Source organism: Myotis brandtii, unplaced genomic scaffold (assembly GCF_000412655.1).
Source record: "Myotis brandtii unplaced genomic scaffold, ASM41265v1 scaffold735, whole genome shotgun sequence".
Lineage (NCBI taxonomy): Eukaryota > Metazoa > Chordata > Mammalia > Chiroptera > Vespertilionidae > Myotis > Myotis brandtii.
Window position 1 is genome coordinate 1,045,094 of NW_005370916.1, and position 16,014 is coordinate 1,061,107.

The 16,014-nt window shown below is 39.2% G+C and overlaps 1 protein-coding gene across 1 annotated transcript in view; it reads right to left on the reverse strand.

Annotated features, from left to right (window-relative positions):
* The window catches only part of SGPL1 (sphingosine-1-phosphate lyase 1), a 57,484-nt gene that overhangs the window by 24,718 nt on the left and 16,752 nt on the right, over positions 1-16,014 (reverse strand). The window contains exons 2-3 of the mRNA XM_005882707.2: positions 10,344-10,509; positions 1,801-1,868 (exon numbers count right to left, since the gene is read on the reverse strand). Of these exons, the coding sequence (XP_005882769.1) occupies positions 1,801-1,868; positions 10,344-10,509 (234 nt within the window). The remainder of the gene's footprint in view (positions 1-1,800; positions 1,869-10,343; positions 10,510-16,014) is intronic.

Sequence of the window (16,014 nt, forward strand, 5' to 3'; positions counted from 1 at the left end):
ACATCACCACTGCTTTACTTGGTTTGCATTTGCTAATGTCAGCACTTCTTTGAGGGCAACATTTGGACCTTGTTCCTGCCCTGGCAGCAGCTAGTGTGTCCGCTAAAGAAACAAAGGTAGAGCCACGAACAGTCACCAGAAAACGGGCCAAGCAGCGGTAAAATGGACTCTGGTGCTTGTCCAAGTGATGAACTCCTTCAAAAGACAGGTACAGAGCACAGGAGGCTTCTGGAGGCCCTGCACACCTCCCCCCACATAAGCTCAAGCCACCCTGGGAAGTGCCAGGAAGACAGCGTTCTATCCCCTCAGGCTGGCCACAGCTTGTAACCAAAGTGCTCACTCAAAATAAATAACTTGTCTCTGAGCCTCAAAATCTGCTTCTAAAATATGAAAGGTGATTCATTATATAGTTTCTAAGCCCCTTCCAATTCTGTTAGTTCATAAATCTAAGAATAGGTTCTGAAACCCTAGCACTGTCTCAAAATCTGAAATTGAAAGAGAAAAAAAACATGAAGAAAAATAAGGGCAGGAAAAATATAGGGACTGAAAAGGGGAAATGCTATTATCCTTAATGAGCCAGTCCATCCATTATATCTTCCCTCTTCCCTGACCCCTTATTCTATAAGGACCAAAGCAGATTTAATTTGGGGGCTTAATGTAATTTGAAGTAAAATAAAAGCCTATGTATCTACTCTCATGCCCTATCTCCACCCCAGTTATTACTTCTACTTCCCCACAGGAAATGAACTTGATAATACATAGTTGGGAGTGTTTATATAGTGCTCTGAATGGATTTCAGTTAAAGGCTAAAGATAACTGACATCATTGCTTGTCTGGCCAAAAAAAGGGAATTGAAAGCCAAAAATAAAAGAAAGATTGATGAGAAGCTGAGGTGAAGGGCAGGATACGGGAGGAGATGAAGACATCAAGAACTCATTTGCTTCCTTAAAGCTTGCAATGGGGCCTGCCCTGTTTATCTTCATCTGTGATAAAAAGGAAGGGTACAGAGGTGACTATTTTATCCTCAGTGAGGGTGAGGGCAGAGAAAATACAGTAAAGGGAACATACTAGACTATGGATAGGTACAAAGAGCAAGAGAATAGCTCTGTTATCGAAGTTTCTAAACCTGGGATCAGCAAACTACAACCCAAATCTGGCCTACGCCTATTTTTGTAAAGAAAGTTCCCTGGAATACGGCCAGGTTCATTCCTCTACCTATGATCCTGTTGCTGCATTCCCTCTGCAAGGGCAGAGTTGAGGAGTTGTGACACAGTATGGCCTACAAACCCTAAAATGTTTCATATCCAGCCTTTACAGAGAATTTGCCAACCTTGATCTAAACCACATAAGCACTCAACCCCCACATAAATAACTACAATCAGCCCAGCAAATATTGCTCCAGAGCATCATGTCACTTCTGTCAAGTTTTCTAATTTCAAATTCTTGACAGACATCTCCTTTCTCCTTTAGTCATATGTTGCAGAAAAGGTTAAGTAAGGTTTCTCGATCTTGGAGATTCTGACATGTTGAGCCATAATCCTCTGCTGTGTGCAGGGGTGGTCCTGTGCATTGTATGTAGGAAGTTTAAGCAGCATCCCTGGCCGCTACCCACTAAATGCCAACAGCATTCCTCTCCAGCTGTGATAACCAAAAATGTCTCCAAACATTATCAAATGTTCCTTGGAGGTGGAGGACACAAACACACCTCCCCCTTGAGAATACCAGGTTCAGTCAATAAAAAGAAAGAGGTATGACCATGGGGGTGGGTAGGGGAGGAAGATCTATACAGATCCCACTTACCTTGCGACCAATAATAGGCATCTTCCTGATGAGCTTAAAGCATTTCTTTTTAAACCTTGACCATAAACCTAAAAGAAACAAATGGTTCTATTATCCATGGATACAACATGCTAGTCATAGTGTATGAACTATTCGGGTATGTCCTCTGCAACCCCATTTGCCCTCAGGTCACAAAGGTAGAATTTCTTTCCATAAAAAAAAAAAAAACTTTTAATTTTTTAATAAGTTATATGATTACATGGTTTAAAAAGTAAAAAGTAAATAAATGTATGCACACGGAGTTAAAAGTTTCTCATCTACCCCCAGACCTCATCCTACCCCCACGAAAACATTGCTACTAGTTTCTAAAATACCCTTCTAGAATTTCTTTATGCATATACAAGCAAGAATAAAGATCTATTCTTATTTGTCTCTATTTTTACACAAGAGGTAGCAAGCATATTCTAGCACTGTACTAGAACTTCTACTTAGAAATATTTTCCTCTTGCCTGTGTTGCTCAGTGGTTGAGCATCAACCTATGAATCAGGAGGTCAGGACACATTTCAGTCAGGGCACATCCCAAGTAGGAGGCAGCCAATCAATGATTTTCTCTTTCATCACTGATGTTTCTCTCTCTCCCTCTACCTTCCTCTCTGAAATCAATAAAAATATTTTTTCTTAAAAGATTGGTGCTACCTCACTCATTTTTTATAGCTATAGAGTATTTCATTATATGTATTGCCATAATTTACTTAACCTGCCCCTTCCTGATGGACACTTAGGTTGTTTCTAGTATTTGCTATTACAAACCATGCTAAAATAAACTTTATAACACATACCGTACTCCATACATACAAGAATACCTACAGGATAAATTCCCAGAAACAGGACTGCTTGGTCAAATGACATATGTATTCCAGAATTTTCTACCTTCTCAAGGTTTACAGAGGTCCAACATTTCTCTTTCCTCTCTGAAAACAAATGACCAATGCTTGCTTTTTTTTCAGGATCTAGACTCGTCTCTCATTCAACATATATCCTAACAACATTTTCTGGACCTAAAAAGGCCTTCAATATCATTGTATCAATCAGACTCCATTCTGTTGGCCAGTACATAAGGCAAATATGGAATTCTGATCCTGTTAATGACAATAATTATAAATACATGGCATCAAAATAGACTATTCTACCTTTAATGAATTCACATTCACTATATCTAATTGACTCTGACAACAAGATTTTGAGGTTGGCACAGGAGGTACTACATACTATCCAAAGGCAACAATGGGTGAAAGCATTAATAACTTGCTCAAGGCCACAGATCAAATCGGTGATGGAGCAGGGATTTAAGTGAAGTCTTTGTTTTTCTAGTCCGAGACTCCCAGGACTCTATGCTGCTTCAAATGCACAACAGAAATGTTCAGTTACCCCAAATGTATATAAGGAATCTATACTGAGCTTTCATACCGGGCATGAACTGAACATGAACTTTTACTGCATTGCTAGGAGATCTGGGCATTCCAACTTCTCTGGCCACAAGGAGTGTGCTCTCAACAACAGAATGTGTGTGTACCTTCTTTTAGTCATTATATAAAGTCTTGCATCTTGCTGTTTTTGCTTATGTTGCATCCCTGTCTTTCCACCTCACTCTATGGTTAACTCTCTATAAATGACTGGGAAAAAAGCCGGTAGTTAAGACACAGACTGAACAAGAAGACAAAAGGACTAAAACCTCTTACCTGTAGTTACTTTTTTGTTTACATTTTGAAGTATTTCCTTTCAGTCCCATGTTCTACACATTGTAATATGTAACTGAGATCTTATTGTATATACAATATTGTATACTCTTCTCACTTAAAGCATTTTCTACATTAATAAAAATAGTCCATCAAATGAGCATAACTTAGTATTGGATATTTAAACTGCTTGTTATTTGACTATAGTTGACCCTTGAACAACATAGGTTTGAACTGAATGGGTCCGCTTATATGCAGATTTTTTAAAATAAATATACAGCACTCTGAATCCCCAGATTTCCAATCTGCTGTGAATCACAAACAGTACTTTTGATCGCAGTTGGGAAATCTGCAGCTGAGGAGGACTAACTACATGCATTGTTCTAGGCCAGTGATGGCGAACCTTTTGAGCTCGGCGTGTCAGCATTTTGAAAAACCCTAACTTAACTCTGGTGCCGTGTCACATATAGAAATTTTCTGATATTTGCAACCATAGTAAAACAAAGATTTATATTTTTGATATTTATTTTATATATTTAAATGCCATTTAACTAAGAAAAATTAACCAAAAAAATGAGTTCGCATGTCACCTCTGACAGGCGTGTCATAGGTTTGCCATCACTGTTCTAGGCCATCTATAATAATAAAAGCGTAATATGCAATTCGACCGAACGGCCGAACAGTGGAACGACCATCCGGACGACCTTCCGGACGAAGCTGGGGCTGCAAGGGTCGAGGCAGCTGGGGCTGTGAGGGCTGAGACCCTTGCACGAATTTTGTGCATCGGGCCTCTAGTTTTATATAAGGGACCTGAGCATCCACTAATTCTGGTATCCGTGGGGAGTCCTGGGACTGTAGTTAAGTTTGGGGGGAATCAAAAGTTATACATGGGCCCTAGCTGGTGTGCTCAATGGCTAGAGCACTGGCCTGCTCAATGAAGGGTCTCAGGTTTGATTCCTGATCAAGGGCATGTATCTGGGTTGCAGATTTGATCCTAGAGGCAACTAATCTAAGTGTCTCTCTCTCTCTGTCTTTCACCGCCTCCCCTTCATCCCTCTCTCCCTTCCACTCTCTCTAAAAAGCAATGGAAATAATATCCTCAGGTGCAGATTAACAAAACAAAAAAAATGTTACACATGGATTTTCGACTGTGCAGGGGTCAGTCCCCCTAATCCCATGTTGTTCAAGTGTCAACTGTACCTCTAGCCATGTTAAAGCTGTAAAGCTGTAAAGATTCAGAACCACTTTCTTATTTCATAAAGGAAGTAGTAATTAATGAGGTGGAAAGAGGTCCACAAATTAGCAAACTGATTCAGGTGTCCCAAAGTATAGTAATATGACTAGGTAGAGAAGAAAGAATAGACTAATTTGGTGAAAGGTGAAATAAAATGGTACAGGGTAAAAAGAACAGAATACAGGATCAGAGATGGAGACATTAAAATGAGAAGACCATGTGGTCACGATCTAAAAAGATGATCTCGAAAGTAAAAGTCCCCAGAAGTACAGAAAGAGAAGTAATTAGAATACGTTAAGGTAATAAAATAGAAAATGTCAATGTAAGAAAATCAATGCATGGCTCTTTACAGTTTACAAATTCCTTCCACACAAATTATGCCACTCAATCCTCATATTATCCTATGATTAGGTAAGGCAGGTATTTTTATGCTCAATTTATTGTGAGGAAACAGGCTACGAGAACTTAAGGGTGTTGTCAGGGCTAGAAACTGGGAGAGTTGATCACACCCTCCTACCACATAACTGATTTCTGTTGATAAACTACTGACAATCAGTTAAAGGCAGCATCAAGTGGTAACAATTTGCGCAGATAATGACACAGCATAAAGAAGGAAGAGAGAACACCTTAGAGAGCTGCTAACCCTGCCCATCCTCCCACCGGCTCCTGCTGCTGCTTGTTCTTATCTACCCTGGCATCCATTCTGTGTTCTAGAATTACCCTTTCCCTCAGAAAAGTATTCAGAGTTTCAATATTAGCAAAGTTTATCACTAGTCCAGACTTTAGACTCCTCTAGGGCAATATACTAAAAATAACTTGATTGTTCAGTGATATGTAGAATACTTCTCTACATGAGCAAGTTTCTGAAAAAAACATGGCATTGCTATCAAACTGATCTCCAATGTCTGGAGGGAAGACAAATATTTTTATGTGTCTAAAATTCAAGTTGGAAGTTACAAAACAAGAAGTGTGCTGTGTGTATATATATGCATAAAACTATGAAATTGCCAGCATTCAACAATTTTTGACCTACAGAAACTACATTTTGTATGGATACATAATATAGACACATAAACAGTGGTTAGATCTAGGTAGCAAAATTTTAATTTTCTTATGATGGCTTACCTATGTCTGATTTTCTACAATGAACATATACTTCTGTAATAATAAAAAATAGGTTATTAAAAATAAAACAACTGAAATGGCTTGAATTGAGCTCACAAAGATCTAGGTGCACCCTGCTACTATGAATTTTCCCATAGAATGCTTCGAGGCCAGCACATTCTTTTTGGAACACTAAAGGCAGTAAGTACCAGGACCTAGGATGCTCTGCTTCTACCAGTTAAGCAAAACGTACATGAGCACTGTGGGCTGCAGAACTGGAAATAGAAGTAAACACCTAAAACTAATACTAATTATAGCAAAGGAATACAAATCTCTAACCTTGTCTGTTTTTACAAATGCACCACCTTAAAAGAAAAAGTATATAGAATAGTGGCTATCAGGAGCTGGGGAGAGGAGGGTATAGGGAGCAATTGTTTAATGGGGACAGAGTTTCCATTTAAGATGATGAAAAAGCTCTAAAGAGGGATGGTAGTGATGGGTGCACAACATTGTGAATGTAATACCCCTGAAATGTACATTTTTAAAATGGGGAAAATGGGAAATGTTATCTTATGTATGTATATCTTATGATCTATATACTAGAGGTCCGGTGCACAAAATTCGTGCACGGGAGGGGGGGGAGGAGATCCCTCAGCCCAGCCTGCACCCTCTCCAATCCGGGACCCCTTGGGGTCAGGATCAGGCCTAAACCGGCAGTCGGACATCCCTCAAGCAATCCGGGACCACTGGCTCCTAACTGCTCACCTGCCTGCCTGCCTGATCACCCCTAACCACTCTACCTGCCTGATCACCCCTAACTTCTCTCCCCTGCTGGTCTGATCACCCTTAATCACCTGTGCCTCTGCCTCTGCTATCATGGCTTTGTTTGGAAGGACAACCAGAAGATGTCCGTTCGACCTGGTCTAATTAGCATATTGCCCTTTATTAGTATAGATATAAAAGCCTAAGCGACCGGCCGACCAGCTGACCGGCCAGTAGCTATGATGCACAATGACTACCAGGGGGCAGACACTCAACACAGGAACTGCTGAGCAACAGCAACTTTGCAGAGTGCCCTCTCGAACTCCAGGACCCCTTGGGGGATGTCGGACTGCCGGTATCGGCCCAATCCCCACAGGCCAGGCCGAGGGACCCCACTGGTGCATGAACACATGCACCGGGCCTCTAGTAATAAAATAAAAGAACCCTGGCCAATTGCTCAGTGGTTAGAGCACTAGCCCTTGGACCAAAGTGTTGCTGGTTCGATTCCAGGTCAAGGGCATGAACCTCATTGTAGGCTTGATCCTGGCCCCGGTCAAGGAATATGCAGGAGGCAACCAATTAATGTTTCTCTCTCACATCGATGTTTCTTTCTCTGTCTCTCCCCCTCTCTTCCACTCTCTCTGAAAATCAATGGGAAAAATATATTTGGGTGAGGATTTAAAAAAAAGAAAGATGGGAGGGAGGGAGGGAGGGAGGGAGGCAGGCTTATTGCTACTCCTGAAAGTCCTATGGAATAGGTCACTTCACCTGGAAGGACAAGCTGGTGGGTACCACTGAATCAAAGGCTTCCTAGGTTCATGGATTAGTAGGATTAATATCATTAAAATGTACATACTACCCAAAGCAATCTATACATTTGATGCAATCCTTACCAAAATACCAATGGCATATTTCACAGATCTAGAACAATACTCCGAAAATGTATATGGAACCAAAAAAGACCCCAAATAGCTGCAGCAATCTTGAGAAACAAGAACAAAGTTGGAGGAATCATAATACCAGATTTGAAGTTATACTACAAAGCCACCATAATCAAAACAGCCTAGTACTAGCACAAGAATAGGCACAAAGATCAATGAAACAGAACAGAGAACCCAGAAATTGACTTAAGCCATATTCTCAATTAATATTTGACAGAGGAGGCAAGAGCATACAATGGAGTAAAGGCAGTCTCTTCAATAAATGGTGCTGGGATAATTGGACAGGTACTTGCAAAAAAATGAAACTAGACCACCAACTTACACCATACACAATAATAAACTCAAAATGGGTAAAAGACTAAATGGAAGTCATAAAACTCCTAGAAGAAACCGTAGACAGCAAAATATCAGACATCTCAAGGAGAATTTTTACCAATATATCACCTAGGACAAGAAAAACAAAGGAAAAAAAACAACAAATGGGATTATATCAAACTAAAAAGCTTCTGCACTGCAAAAGAAACCAGCATCAAAATGAAAAGGGAACCCATTGTATGGGAGAACATATTTGCCAATAATACATCTGATAAGGGTTTAATTTCCAAAATATATAAAGTACTCATACAACTCAACAAAAGGAAGACAACCCAATTAAAAAATGGGCAGAAGACCTGAATAGACGTTTCTCCAAAGAGGACAGACATGCAGATGGCCAAAAGACATATGAAAAAATGCTCAGTCACTAATCATTAGAGAGATGCAAATTAAAACAACAATGAGGTACCACCTCATACCTGCCAGAATGACTATCATCAGTAAATCAACAAACAACAAGTACTGGCTAGGATGCGAAGAAAAAGGAACCCTAGCACACTGTTGGTGGGAATGCAGACTGGTACAACCACAATGGAAAACAGTGTGGAGTTTCCTCAAAAAATTAAAAATGGAACTGCCATTTGACCCAGTGATACCACTGCTAGGAATAGATCCCAAGAAACCAGAAACACCAATCAGAAATAATATATGCACCCCTATGTTCACAGCAGTGTTATTTGCAATAGCTAAGGTTTGGAAACAGCCCAAGTGCCCATCAGTAGATGATTTAAAAACTGTGGTACATTCACACCATGGAATATTATGCAACTGTAAAAAATAAGGATCTCTTACCTTTTTGAGACAGCATGGAGGGACCTGGAGTATTATACTTAAGCAAAATAAGCCAGTCAGAGAAAGACAAGTATCACATGATCTCAGTTATATGTGAAATCTAATGAACAAAATAAACTGATGAACAGAAAAGATCCAGACATTGAAACATACAACAGACTGACATATTTCAAAGGGTGTGGGGAAGGCAGGGGGAAAGCAGGAAGAGATGAACCAATGAACTTATATGCATATATACATAGCCCAGGGACAGACAATAGTGTGGGGAAGGCCTGAGTGGAGGGGGTTCATGGAGGTAAAAAGGGTAACATCTGTAATATTTTCAACAATAAAGATAAACTTTAAAAAAAAAAAAAGGTTCCCAGAAAGGAATAAGCCTGAGCAAAAAGACAAGGACTGTGTCCATTTCCAAACCACAGAGCAGATACAGCCTGGGACCAGCACAAGTACAGGCACTAACAGGGTTAGTCTATCTAAGTTTTCAGAGTTTGAGAAAAGCCTGCAAAGACTAGGAACAGAAACTGAGGACTGGGTGTTTAAAGCTGGAGTGAACTAATTTTACTATGCAATGTTACAGAATGGCTCAATGGCTATTTGCATGATAGAAATGAAACAGAATCTAGCTTCTAATTTGATTTTCCTGGGGGGAGAGAAAGAAAAGCAGAAAAAATAGTTAAAGAGCCCCTTCAAACAAATGTGATCAGGGAAAAAGATAGTTGTTGAAATTTTAGACATATGAGAAATGACAAGCAAATTCCTTCAATGTTAATGATTTCTTATCCCAAGGAAGTTAACTGGGATACCCTAATAAGGGTAGGAAAGGGATTCAGGAGTGCTATAGAACACCCACCACCACTCCTACCATTTACTTCCCAAGCACAAAGTTCAGAGGAAAATAATTAACAAGGAGGAAATATGTAATCAGGTTGGGGGTTTTTAGGAGGGGGTGGCGGGGAGGGTAAGCAGGACCTTAGGAAGGATGTAAGATTTACAAACTGATGGCTAAAAGACTTCTCATCTTCTAAACTAGAGAAGTGGCTTCCTCTTCCCCATATCAATTAGCTCCCTGAGGCACTACCCAGGAAGCTCAAAGTGCACTGTCTCCTGATATCAGAAGGTCAAGTCCAAGAGACAGGGCCCTCTATCACTTATTTAGATATCCCCAGAGCCTAGCACAGTGCCTGGTACACAGCAGACACTGAAATGACCATTGCATGAGTGCTGTTGCAATTTCACCTAATCTTGAAAGGATGGCCTAAAATTAAAGCAATGATTCCTACTTTGGGAGGTCCAGGTGGCACGATTATGTTCTAGACAAGAAACTAAAACTGAAGAAGATTTAAGCCGCACTCAGATATCTGTGATCCTACAATGACTAATTTCTTACGAGTTTTTATGTAAGTTGCAAATCCAGAAAAATCAACATACTAGTAAGCAGTAATAGTTACACAAGATTCCTATTACAATAAGACTTTGCCAATCAGAAGACAATGTCCCACTTCCCATTAAATTTTAAAAACCAGAACAAAACTAAAAGGCAAGGAATCAGTCACCATCACTATGAGTTTCAAAGCTAGTGAACCTCCACTGTTTCTTTACAGAGAGGACTGTATACTTACTCTCCGGTTGGAAGACAAACTCATATACCCAGACTATCAACAGGGTCCACACGACACTCCATGCAATTAGCTGCCAGGGCTCATATTTGGTGCAATGACCATTTACGTAATTCTTGGCCTTTGTGGAATATACTTCCAAAATCTCGAAGTAGGGCTCAAAGGCCTTCTAGAAATACAAGAGAAAAAAAGAAATATTAAATTCAGAGAGAGAAAGGAAAAGTCTTGTTCCTAGTTTATTCTTCAACTCTCATCTTTCAAGGGCAAGGACATTCATAATCTGGCCCTACCCCAGCAATAATCTTATCACCCAAAGCTCCTGCTCCTTTCACTCCGGTGAACACTGCCCCTCTATAAGTCCTGTGGACTTTGACAAGATTTCTGATCTTCTATCTATTCTGTAAAATAAAAGGATAAGCTAGATCATCATTTCAGCTCTAAAGCTTCAGCATGACTACAGTATTCACTGTCCCACTCAACTCAAACATTCATTCTCAATATGGATGTCTTTCTCCTCTTCTCGACTTTATCTGGATTTCTCCCACCTTCTGTCCAGGATTTGGCAGACTGTTGCTATAAAAGGCCAGAATAAGTACTGTGGGCATCGCAGGCCAAAAAGTGTCTGTTATAGCTCTGCAGCTCTGCTGTTGTAGCACAAATGCAGTCAGACAGTGGGTACACAAAAGAACGTGGCTGTGTTCCAACAATATTTAATTACAGATGCTAAAATCTGAATTTCATATCATTACACATAGCACCAAATATTCTCTTTATAAAAACAATTTTTGAAATGTAAAATATCATTCTTAGCTCATAGGCTGTACAAAAATGGACAGCAGGTCTGATTTGGCCCACAGACCATAGACTACAATCTCTGCTCTTAGGCCCTATTTGACTAAAAACTCTGGGGGCCAGGGACATATCTTAACACTATGTGCATCACTCACAAATAAGAAAAAAGTCCTCTCATCTGAAAATTTACCAGAATATCCTATTCATGAGAATACACCTCTCTCTTTAAATTCTCAAGTACCCATTTGTGCCTCTACACCAGCAGTGGGAACGTGAATTATTTGGTCTGGCCCTGCCAAGGCATTAGGGGTGAGTTAATTAAATGTTTGACCAAGTATAGCAGGCTAATTTTTAAGTTGATAATTTTGTATGGCCTGCAAATGATGTTATAAATATCCAAGTGGCTCTTAGCAGAATAAAGGTTCCCCATCCCAGCTTTACACAGAGCTTATCACAAATCACGTTGCAGTCTACTCATCTGTTTCTTATCTCCCTGACTACATGGTTAGTCCTTGAATACAGGTCTTAGTCATATTTACAAGCCCCTATGTGCCCTATACAAAGTAAGTTAATCTGATAGTTTGTTATTCATTCACTTACTCAACATTTATTAAGCATCTCCAATGTTTAAGGCATTAAGCTGGGGGAGCGTTTAGGTAAGTATCACAGGTGCCTGCCCTTACTGAGCTTATACTCTAATGGGAGAGGTATGTGTGTGTGAGTGTGCATGCCTACACATACATGCATACACAAGTGCACACATATATAAACAAATAATTAAAACTCTTCAGCATAGCCCAGCTGGTGTGGCTCAGTGGTTGAGCATCAACTGATTCCCAGTCAGGGCATATGCCCAGGTTGTGGGCTAGATCCCCAAGTGTGGCAGCCAATCTATGATTCTCTGTCATCACTGATGTCTCTTTCTCTCTCTCCCTCTCCCACTTCCTCTTCCTCTCCCCCTCCCCCTCTCCCTTCCTCTCTGAAATCAATAAAAAATAAATTTTAAAAAAAAACACAACTCCACCATAAACACTATAAAAAGGATGCAAGTGAGGTGCTAAGAGAGACCACTGAGGAAGGCCTAATTCTACCTAAGAGGAGATGAGGAAGATATGACAGAAAATAAAATCTAACCAGGTTAAAAAGGTAAAAGAATGATCAAAGAAAATTACCCAGGCAAAAAACATTAAAAGAAAAAAAAAGCCATAGGAGGAAGAGAGAAAAGTAGCTGCAAATGCATAAAAGAAATCTGGGAATAGCAAAAAGTTTATGTGTTAGGAGGGTAAGCTAGATGAGGGCAGGGATCCTATCTGTCTTACCAGGTACTAAATCCCCAGCATATAGAGACTGCCCAGCACACAATTTATACTGAATAAAAACTAGGACAGTGGCTGACAGTAAATGAGTAAATATGTCAATTAGAGCACTGAGGCAGAAATACACTAAGTCCAGATTACCAATGATCCTTTAAAAAAAAAAAAAAAAGGCATGGAAAGTGGGAGTATAAATCGATAGGCACTTTTTGTAATGTGAGTTGCCAGTGTCAACTGTCAACATTCATTCATTTTGACCCAGAAATCCCACTTTTTGGCATCTTGCACGTGTTTATGGACACTCACTTCAGTATTCTCTGTAACAAAGGGAAAAATGTAAATAACAAAAATGTTCATTCATAAAGGAATGGCTAAATAAACTATAATAAACACTTTTTTTGATCCTCACCTGAGGCTGTATTTTTTTATTGAGTTTAGAGAGAGAGGAAGAGGGCGAGAGACAGGAGAGACAGAGAGAAAGAGAAAAAAACATCGATGTAAGAGAAACATTGATCAGTTGCCTCCCGTATGCACCCCAATGGGGGATCAAACCCACAACCTAGGTATACACCCTGACCAGGAATCAAACCCGCAACCTTCTGGTGTAGGGATGATGCTCCAACCAACTGAGCCACCTGACCAGGACTATACACATTTTAATGCAGCATTAAAAAGAAGATAGATCTGAATGAACTACATGGAAAAATTTCCAGAATATAATGTTGAGTAAAAATAAAGCAAACTGTAAAACAACAAAAACAAAAATAAAAGTCATGTGTTGTTAATCAGAAAAGTAATTTAAAAAAAAGGTAACTGACTGAGAGCTAAAAAGAAGGAGGACAGAGATTAGAAATGAAAATTTTAGTTTAAAGGGATTATTGAAACAGTCCAGGAGAAAAATAAACTGGGCTTGACCTTAAACAGTAAAACATTGGGGACAAAAAGCAGTATGGATTTGAAAAACATTTTTGGTAGTGAAGCAAACAGGGTTTTATAACTTATTAGACATAGAAAGTATGGAGTGGAAAGGGTACAAATAATTCCAAGTTCAAGTTTGAGAAACTGAGTAAAAGAACAGGAGGGGAAGTAGGAGGAGGAGGAGAGATTTTGAGAAAAAGATAATGATATTTCCTGTTGAACATCTACCAATGTTCTAATAGGTGCATGAAAGCTTAGAAGGAGACAGTGTTCAACAAATGTTTGTTGAAAACATTTATACCCTTAGCAATTAGGCTGCGGCATAAGGTCATTAACTTTAGTCAAGTACTGGGTTCCCTAGAGGGCTATCTATGGAAACATGGCTTATCTACAACCTCCTCTTAAGTTCTTGGTGACCATTCCCCAGAGCCCATTGTTGCTATCAACAACCTCAAATCTGCACACCAGTGGCAGTGGCAGTCAAGACCTGAGGAAAGACCAGAGGAGTCCATCATCATCAAACATGTCGTAATTTCCATCATTACAAAGAATCTTGTGGTGAAAGCTGTGATCAAACCAAATGGTTTAATAGTGTGGATGAATGGGATGATGGAACAACAATCACTCAGATCAGATTTTCCTCTGGTGATATAGTTCCTAATGTACCCAGAGAACAGAGGTTATTGCCAATGTCAAAAGATGACTGTAGATATTATCACTCTTCACAGCACTGAACAATAAAGCAATATAACTAATATTAGGGAGAGGTCAAAGAATCAGCAAATGCAAACTAATTTAATTTTTAAGCCTATTAAGATATGAAGGCATTCCTTGCTAAAATCTATAAAATTATATTTGGCAAGAATAAAAAAATATATATAATTGCTACAAGAATATAATGGGAGTCCTTGAATTCGAAGTCTTTAACAGGAGATATAATTCTAATTTCTCTTACTCCAAAGACAGAATGATACTGTACTTAGATGGATCCTAGCAAGCTTTTTGAGCAAGAACTAGTTGGTCACAGAAATTACATCTCCTGGCCTCATTCCAAGATCCTTCGTGGTTACTACAAACAACCTAGGCTCCGTCCCCAATGAATTGAAGCACCTCATAGCGCTGACATGTCATTGCATTATAGGGCTCTGTGGGGTAATATATGCTCTCTCCTTGGAGAAAAAGAAGGAGGCAGTTCCTTGGGGCCTTGCAAACAGCACAAACCCCAGGATGGGTCCTGATGCAATACTCCAGCCATTTGGGAAGCAACAACCTAAATGTTGAAGGGACCTTTGGAGATGGAACAGAGACCCCAACCTGAAACAACATGCCTAACCTTATATAGACAGGCTATATCAGAGCACAGACTAGGAACCCAGGCCTGCTGACTTACTACTCAGTACTCTTCCAAGTCTTTATTTTCAGTGTTCATAGGCAAAGAACACATTATGATCCAGTGCCACTCTAAGAGTTTTCTTTGCACAATGTTATGTTCTCGTGTAACTCCTAGCAAATTATTTCACCAATCTGTGTCTCCAATTCTTTATCTAGAAGGAACACAAAATAATCATCTCAAAATAAATTGTATCTGTGTATGTACCTGTGAGTATGTGTGGATGTGTTATCTCCAGCCCTTGCTTAACAGGACAGTAGTTTGGGTAAAATTTCCCCACATAAGGCATTCCTTCCTTTCACACTTTGTTATAAAATTGGAAATATATTCCTCTAGAGAGAAAAAAATACTTTGCTCAATGGAAATATATAAAATGACAGTAAAAAATACCATCAATCTTTTGAAAGTATATTATTAAAGGAAATAAATTGGTAAACCTTAGTAGTATGAAGATTCAAAATGTTAACTACTTTTAAGAAGCTATTGTCAAATAATGAAGACTAAACTACCAGCCTTTCTCTTCTTATTCTAATGATTTAGGTGATGCCCTAAAATACATCAAAATAGTATTCAATAATCCTAATCATTATTAGACAGCTGCTAGAATTTATGGGAGTTTAATATCCTGCTATTCCCAAACATAATGAACTCCTTAAGCACTCAAATCACTTCAAAGCAGCAAGACACTTTCATGAATGTAACACGATAGTGGAAGTCTGCAAATCTGGGGTGTGTTACTTGTGAGACCCATGAATTTCAAACTTTTCCAACACGGTCCCACAGAAACACACTTTACAACACAATCTAGTACACATAACAACAAAAAGATATAAAACCAAACCAATAATTTCCAAACCCCTAATACCTAACACCTTATTACTTGTGATGCACTCACATTTCTATTTCTTCCTTCTTTTTTTTAAATGCTTGACCCCACTAAATTGATTCTATGCTCCTCTAAATAAATCATGACCTTCAGGTTTGAAATTAGTGCCCTAGAGTGATTTTACTCCTGGCTTCCTTAAATTTGGAATGTAGTTGCATAAGGCAGTGAAGAGAATGAACACTAACATGATTCTCAATACTTTTTATACTTGTAATTTATTCTCTTAACATTCTTGTGAGGCCAGGATTATGATGTGATGAAGTAACTAAATCAATGGAGATTCAGAATTCTTCAGTCATGAGTTAATTTCCTATCGGTAGCCACAGTTATCCCCAATAATGTTAATTAATCTCTATCAGACCCTAAATCACTCCA